We start from the raw sequence: 8,356 nt of genomic DNA on the forward strand, positions 1-8,356 counted from the left end.
CACTCTACACTATTTTTTTTTAGTTTGCGGGATGGTTGGTGTCCTCAGCTTATAGAAGAATTAGACGAAAAACGAAAAAACGAAAAAATACGAACATCAACAAGATTTCAGATTAAAATTACTATAAGAAAGTTTGCTGCATTTTTTCAACATATGTGACACTGTATCAATGTACGCTTACATATTTTTAGAAAGAGATAACATTTTAACTACTTTGTTATTGTTTAGCAGTTTCATATCGAGCAGGTGTACCTGGTTTATAGGCTAGCCTCGCTCCACGAAGAAAATATGATAAAATTTGAACTGCCTGTTTCGTAAGTTAAATGTCTTCAAGTTTGCTTTTCCAGGCTTAAGAACATGATCATTCGAAAGAAACTTGGTACAAAACTTGCGACAAAAACGGGAAGATTTATTGAATTATTATCGATTACAATGTTTGTTGCAATTATTGCCTTCTTGACCCTTCTGTGCGTGGCTCTCCTAACTGGATCTATTGACGCAGTCTGTACTCCGAGTATCACATTTGGTGAATATATTTCGGGAGGACCTGGTATTTCGTGTGAGACAGCCGATGATTGTTGTTCCAAGATATGTGACTTTGCAGATTTTCCCGAATATGGAGATTATGAATACGGTCAGTCCAGAAGTAGTTCATAAATATTCCGAAATTACGAATTTTTCTTGAATTCTTTGGTAAAATACACTTTATTTTACAAGAATAGAGACAATTTTGATTGATTAAAATGAGACTAACAACATTTAGGAACAGTTAGAAAAATGTGTGTTTAAATCAAACAAATTCCTTCTTGCATATAGAGTCAAACAAATTTGTTTTTTCATAGCGCCTCTATTAAAACTTTGAGTTTCGGTACCTGTAGAACTCAAATTTTCAATATATTTGCTATGAAAAATAATATGCATTACTAGGAATGTAACACAACGATCCCAACTCGGGCAGCAAGCTTCACACTCGTTGTATTCGCTGTGTTTCATCCCTTGTAATGCAACAGACTATTTATTTCATTGAAACACGCCATTGTTTAATTCAAATAAATTTTCTTTAAATCAAACCATTTATATGTCTGGTGTAGGATCAAACAAACATTTTTCTGAATGCAATTTAGTGCTGCACTCGATGGAGATGATACGAGAATCGTTCGATAATTTAGCTAATCTCGATTTGCCATTACGATACTCTAATATCATCTCGTCTTATTGAGCGAGATTCCTAAGTAAATCTTTGTTCGTGACGAGATTCTTGTTTTTTGATCAGATTTTTTACAACGAAAATTTTGATTGACAAATTAAACCCAAAAAACGAGTCTTAGTGTTTTTAATACATTTCATATCAATATTTTTATTAATATAAGACAATTAAAAACACAGATGTCAATTAAATTAATTTCTCCATATACTGAAAAAATGGATTATATCGTTTATGATCTTGGATTTTTAAATTTGGGACAGCAAACCATAGATAATAAGCTGTACAATCTGAATGTTAATTTTTGAAATCTTAGATTATAAAGCTTAATATCTAAATTTAATGGCTTAATATCTATAGATTGCTGATCAAAATTTTAAAATACAATATCATAAAAGGTAAAATCCATTTTTCTTAGTGTAGGAAACTGAGATTTTATATATTTTCATGTTTATAATTTACATTTTTGAAATACAACCTAGAATATTATGACCATATCATATGACATTCATCTTTAAAAAATGTCTGAACATAAATAATAGTTGAATAGTTGAATTTTATTTTAAAAAAATTAGTTAAAAAAAATCCTTTGAAATGCTTGTATTTTCAACAGGAAATTTAATTTTTAAACAAATAGCTGAAGTTTTTACTCAAATATTTAAACTTTCAAGTTAGAAAGACGAATTTTCAAGCATGAACGGGATAGCTATATTTTCATTTAAAAAAATAATTAAAAAAAAAACTTGTATATTGAATTCTCAACAAAAAATTCGATTTTTAGGTGAAAAAAAATTTTTTTAAAAATATTTTTTAACCAAATAATTGAACTTTCTATTAAAAGAAATAATTTTCAACAAAAAAGAATGAATTTTCAACTAAAAAAAAAAAACAATATATTCAATCAAATTGTTGAATTTTAAACAGGCAATTGAATTTTTGACCAAATAATTGAACTTTCTACCAGAAAAAAAATATTGAATTTTCAAACCAGAAAGATGTATTAATTAAAAAAAGTTTTTAATCAAATTGTTGTATTCTCAACAGAAAATTTAATTTTTAACCAGATAGTTGAACTTTTTACCAAAAAAGTTGAATTTCCAACCAAAAAGTTGAACTTTTTACTAAAATAGCTGAATTTATAAACTAGAAAGAAGAATTTTCAACCAAAACCATCCGCCAATATACTTCTATATACGTTGCATGTTTAGTAGAATTTTTAAAATTTGTAAAAATTTGAACTTAACTTTTTCGAATCTTGTAAACATATTTTAAAATACTCTAATTGAAAAATAAATACTTTTATGCTGTTATTTTCTTGGACGAATCTACAGCAGGTGGGCTCTACTCTTTTGGATGGATTTCCATTTAAAAAAATGTATTCTAAATTAGTTTCAACTTATATTATCACAGTTCTGATTTATGCAGTCTTGCAGTTGGTGGGAGGGCTTACGGGTCTCATCGTACTATAGTCCGAAATGGGTGAACCAGAGAAACTGTTTCGCGAGGTGCAGCTGCTCGGGGGATCTGACGGACTCCGATCGGCGGGATCTAAACTAAGGAACGGTCCTTCCAGGGGTTACTGGAAAAACCCTCTGGAATATCGAGAGCGCGATTTCTCATGCTCCCGAAGCCAAGACGTGATCGCCGTGCCAAGGGCTGCATAGCACCAGGGTTAACAGATCCTTGAACACCCCGGCCTGCCCCTCTCAGCAGAGGCGGACAGGCGGGGGTCATGAAGGAGGTGTCTGAACGGGGACTATGGGACAACAGGTCGAATCCCATAGTATTTAGACCTTCCCTCTGCATGCGGGGCTCTGCAGGGGGTATTTTTTAATTCCCTAGCTTTTCATGTGACTTTTATGAACAAAGGTCAAAATAATTTAAAAAAAACAATGAGGAGCTCATTCCGGGACCCTCTTTCAACCCACCGCAGAAAGTGGAAGGATCCGTAGGGGGCAATCCATTGGAAGCGGCAAGAAAAGATGAGGCTGGCAGTCAAGACAATGCTGCACCTGGAGCAACTAGTCAGGCTCATCTTATGGGCAAGAGGAAAAAGGGCTCCTGAGATACCCCCCAAATAGGGAGCTGAAACGGCAGAATTCCCGGGAAACACAGGGCCTTACTTTCCTGCACATGCCAATAACACCCTAGTGAGGGTTGTCGTTGCATCGGGTTATCCTGAGACCTGTCTAGCTCTTAATGATCTGGACAGGCTGAGGGAGGAAATCTCTAAAGAGATTCAAGCGTTACCCCGCGAGGGGCGCGCCCCCAGATTCAGCGACATCCTCGTCAGGTCGGGGGCCATTGTGGTCGAGGCCGCGAATGTTTGGTCGAGAGACTAGTTGGCGGAGAGAACTCCAAGGTTTAGGCTTAAAGAGGGACTAAACCTGAAGCTCAGGGGGGGGCGGAATGTCTGCAAAGGTACCGCAAAGCGACCATTCTAATTCACGGGAAACCCGAGAATCCGACGGCCGTTCTGGGGCGCCTGAACTTCCAAAATCCGACTCTGAGGACGGATTCATGGAAAGTCTACTCCGACGTGCAGGGATCCAGGCAGAATGAAAGTGAATGGATCCTGGTTGTCGGACTTTCTGAATCCGCAGTCAGAGCTCTTGCGGCTTTAGACAACCGGCCCTATTCGGGGGCAGGTGAGATCACCTTCATGGAGAACCAACGGGGCTCCTCTGGGGCACCTGTAGCGGCTGGGGATACCCCGGCTTAGTCGTTCAATGGCTGAGACGGGAATCTCAATGATACAGATAAATTTGCACCACAGCAAAGGCGCCTCGGCGGTTTTATCCAGGCGCATGTTAGTGATGCAGACAGGGCAAGAAGTATGAATGCGATTTTGGTGCCTAAGTTTTGTTCCAGGGATCTTACTGTTATCCAGGTGAGATTCAGGGGTGGAAGTGGGGAAAGCCTAGAGGCTGCAATTGCCTCAACGTTTGCCTGGCGATGCGGATGGATCCCCGCCTCCTAGAGGGGTGGAGATTCTAATTCAGCACTGCCAGAAGTAAAGAATTCCTCTGCTGTTGGGATGTGATGCAAACTCTCACCACACGGTGTGGAGGAGCAAGAATATCAAAGACAGAGGAAGAGATTTAATTGAGTACCTAGCGGGCACTGATATGGAAATTCTGAATCGAGGTGATACTCCCACATTCCAGATTAAAAACAGGAATGAGGTTCTCGATTTGACTTTATGCTCGAAGCGGCTGAGGAGTAGGGTAGTGAACTGGAGAGTCTCTGATGAGGAGTCTCTCTCGGACCACAAATATATCCTGTTTCAGCTAAACCTAGGTAAACCAGTGGTTTCAAAAGTCAGAAACCCTAGAAATACCCTATGGGACTCATATAAAGAGGAATTCAGAGGAAAACTAGTGGAATTTCCCACAAACTATGGCAGTATTGATGAGTTAGAGCACGCCGCGGATTTTCTGGGAAGGGCTCTGACTAAATCGTATGAAAGCAATTGTCCCACAAGCACAGTTAAGTCGAGGAAAGGAGCAGAATGATGGAGTACGCACCTGGAGGAGCTCCGCAAAAAGACAAGAGCGTTGTGCAATAGGGCAAACAGAATCAAGTTGCCTTCAGACTGGGTCTTCTATAAGACGGCTCAGTATGATTACAACAAAAATATAAGGAGATATAAGCAGGAAGACTGGAGGGGCTTCTGTGAGGAATCGAAGGATATTCCAGAAACAGCAAGGTTCCACAAAATCCTAGCGAAAAACTCGGAAGCTCGCCTTGGGCTCATAAGGCTCGAAAATAGCGAGTTTGCCGAAGACGAAGAAGCAACGCTGAACCGTCTAATGGAAGTGCACTTCTCGGGTTTTCAGCAAATTCAAACCGACCTAGAGGAGGAAGACTGGGGCCAAGAGTTGAGGAGGGCCGACTGGAGTTTTGCCTCAAAGGTTGTAGACAGCAAAAGGATGGAATGGGCTTTGGGGTCCTTCTGCCCTTTTAAATCACCAGGGGCGCATATTATCTACCCAGTGCTTTTACAAAAAGGCCTGGAATTTGTCATCTCTCCTCTGAAGAAGCTATTAAGGGCAAGTATTGCCCTAAAACATGTGCCATCGGAATGGCAGGATGGTAGAGTGGCCTTTATTCCCAAACCCGAAAGGGAAGGTTACATTGCTGCAGAGGACTTTAGACAGATCAGCCTGACGTCTTTTATTTTAAATACGCTGGAGAGGCTGGTCAAGAGATATGTCAGGGATGAGGTACTTTTGACCTCACTGCTACACAGAGGGCAGTATGCCTTTCAGGCAGGCTGCTCGGTAGAGACGGCACTTCATGCTGTTGTGGAAAAATTGGAACAGCAGTTAGAACGAAAGGGGTATGATGTGGGAACATTCTTACATATAGAGAGTGCCTTCAGTAATACACCTCCAGAAGTCAACTGTCAGGAGGCTTTGAGGTGTAGTGTATCGAACCAGCTGGTAAGCTGGATGGGAAGTATGTTACGCCAGAGGAGACTCGAAACTAGATGGAGTGAAGGTCTAGTTAAAGGAGTAGCACCAGAGGGGTGTTCTGTCGCCCATCCTGTGGTGCATAGTAAGGTGCTTAATAAGTAGGGGTATTATACTCAGGGATATGCGGATGAACTTTCAATTCTAGTAAGGGGGGCTCATGTGGAAACCTTGATGGGCCTTACAAGGTCGGCGCTGCGCATCGTGGAGCTTTGGTGCAATAGCTCAGGGCTCTCGGTGAATTCAGAAAAGACCAAAATGGTCATTTTCACGAAGAATTACAAGATGTCGATGGTTGACGCTCCTGTTTTCTGTGGCGGGAGGCTGACGTTCTCAGATTTGGTTAATTATCTGGGAGTCATCCTAGATGACAGACTGAGCAGGGCAAAGCACCTGGAGACCCAATGCAGGAAGTTCGTCATGCCTTTCTGGATGTGTAGGAGAGCTTTTGGGTTGACTTGGGGAATATGGCTCCTACATGCGTCTGTGGTCTGGTGGCCACGGGCAGAACTCAAAACGATGCAGGATAGGCTGCGACGATTGCAAACGCTAGCCTTTAGAGGCCTAACAGGAGCAATGAGGACTACGCCTACAGCAGCGATAGGTGTCATGCTCTGCAAAGAACCTCTGCACCTTACGATAACTGCAAAAGCGGCATACGCGATGGGCCGCCTGGTGAGAGTAAACAGATGGACTCGGAGGACTAGACACACTAGGCTCCCGAGTGACATCAGTCCACTGCCGCTTCTTGAGATGAGGAAGGATAGAATAACAAAACGTTTCGACTTCACCAGGGCTTTCCGCGTCTACATCCAAAGTAGGGATGGGTGAAAAGAAAATGGTAACCCACTCCTCCAAAGGGAAATCTGGTATGTATGCGGATGGCTCAAGGGGGGAAGGAGGGACAGGAGCGGGAATTTATGACAGTGCGAGGAGGAAGGAAGTTGTAGTCCCGCTTGGGAGACATGCTACTGTCTTTCAGGTGGAGGTCCTTGCCGTTCTTTGAAGTGCTAAGATATTATTGGAAGAAAACCCCGCTGGGAGACAGATTACGATCTGTTCGGACAGCCAAGCGACAATAACTGCAGTGGGAAAACCAGGTATAACATCTGAACTGGTTTGGGAATGCAAAAAGGCATTAAACCGACTTGCAGAAAAGAATAATGTGGCTCTCATATGTGTCCCTGGCCATACAGGGATCAAGGGCAACGAGTAAGCGGACCAGCTGGCAAGAAGCGGTGCGGCAGGTGAATACATAGGGCCAGAACCGGTACTGGGTCTAGCGTCTTGTTACATCGGTCTTGCCATAAAAAGCTGGATCCGCACTAACCAACGAGAATACTGGGAGCAGGTCTGTGGTTGCCGACAGGCGAAGTCTATCCTGGACTATACTTGCAGAATGGACAGAGCCAGGAAAATTTTGGGCTTGCCAAAGAAAGACGTTAGGACATTAGTTTAGATGCTCACTGGACAACACCACTTAAATTACCATATTCACGAAATGGGGTATAACCCCACTACGGATTACAGGAGATGTGGCAGAGATGATGAAACATCCTTGCACGTAATATGCCAGTGCCCGACGTTGGCAAGGCTCAGGCATCAAACCCTTGGATCCTATTTTATGGAACCTGAGGAAGCTACAATGCTATCGGTGACTGACTTGCTGGGCTTTTTTAAGAGGTCTAGGGTAAACTACTGATAGCGACAGCTAATAGTGTGGCACAATAGGCTTTATAGCTTGAGCGCCAGGGGAGCTCCATAGAGGACTCCCTGTCCGCATTACAACTAACTAACTAACTAAATAACTAACTAGACATTAGACGATATGATTGGTAACAAATGAATACACGAGGAGTTGGTTTTAGAATATGTTTCGAAAACGAACGAGACTTATCAAAAATTAGAAGTTCTTGTATCGAAATGCAGCACTAGAGTGCATATATCGAATTTATAGTTCAAAACATTGGTATTGAATAATAATAAATATTTTTACTTTTAGGACCACAGACGGAATGCATTAGTTTATAATCTGATTGGTGGCACAAAAAGGAATCTGAAATATATTCATATTAACAAGTGGGTATTTTTCTTAAGTTCCTGTTATGAAAAATAAATCAAATAAAAAAAACTAAAATAATGATTATAAGTTTATCACAACTCACACGAAAAAAATTGATTTTTAAACGTGAATATTCAAAAAGTAAGATACTACCATCTAGAATATTCATGACAAACATCTACTATATTTTCGTGATACTAGGAATACAAATATTTCTACGTTAGGAATAGGTAAAGTCTTCAAATATTTAAAGCTATTGTATAATGAATTTCCGTTTAATATTTCGGATATTCCATCTGAACAATTTGGATAGTACAGAGTAACATCTCACTTCTTAATATCCGCATATACTAACATTAAAAATCTAGATTGCTTTCCAACAGCTAAATATAAAAAATGTTAACCCTGAACTAACATCTAGACGTTACGGGTAAACATCCATTTTTCTCCATATATGATCCCATAAAAGTGAACATAGGTCTATTTTATGAGTCAACGTATGATTGTGTCGAGAATATACGAGGGTGGATTGATAAGTTTCCGGCCTGACCAAGAGATGGCACCACTAGGCCTACCTTGAGGTGGCGTTCTATAGTACCATCCTTAGATAGCTTG

The 8,356-nt window shown here is 40.7% G+C and overlaps 1 protein-coding gene across 1 annotated transcript; it reads left to right on the forward strand.

Annotated features, from left to right (window-relative positions):
• Window positions 1-261: 261 nt before the first annotated feature.
• LOC117175163 lies at window positions 262-7,816 on the forward strand. Its single transcript, XM_033364762.1, has 2 exons — window positions 262-634; window positions 7,682-7,816. Exons 1-2 carry the CDS (start codon window positions 358-360, stop codon window positions 7,708-7,710), a joined length of 306 nt encoding a protein of 101 aa, XP_033220653.1. The 5' UTR covers window positions 262-357; the 3' UTR covers window positions 7,711-7,816.
• The last annotated feature ends 540 nt before the right edge of the window (window positions 7,817-8,356 follow it).

The sequence above is a fragment of the Belonocnema kinseyi genome, chromosome 6, assembly GCF_010883055.1.
Source record: "Belonocnema kinseyi isolate 2016_QV_RU_SX_M_011 chromosome 6, B_treatae_v1, whole genome shotgun sequence".
In the NCBI taxonomy this organism is placed as follows: Eukaryota; Metazoa; Arthropoda; class Insecta; order Hymenoptera; family Cynipidae; genus Belonocnema; species Belonocnema kinseyi.

Bases quoted from the DNA above. Each gene is read 5' to 3' on its own strand.
- LOC117175163 (XM_033364762.1), top strand. From the start codon at position 358: ATGATCATTCGAAAGAAACTTGGTACAAAACTTGCGACAAAAACGGGA. The intron at 635-7,681 runs GTCAGTCCAGAA...TTTTACTTTTAG, and splicing joins ATATGGAGATTATGAATACG to GACCACAGACGGAATGCATT.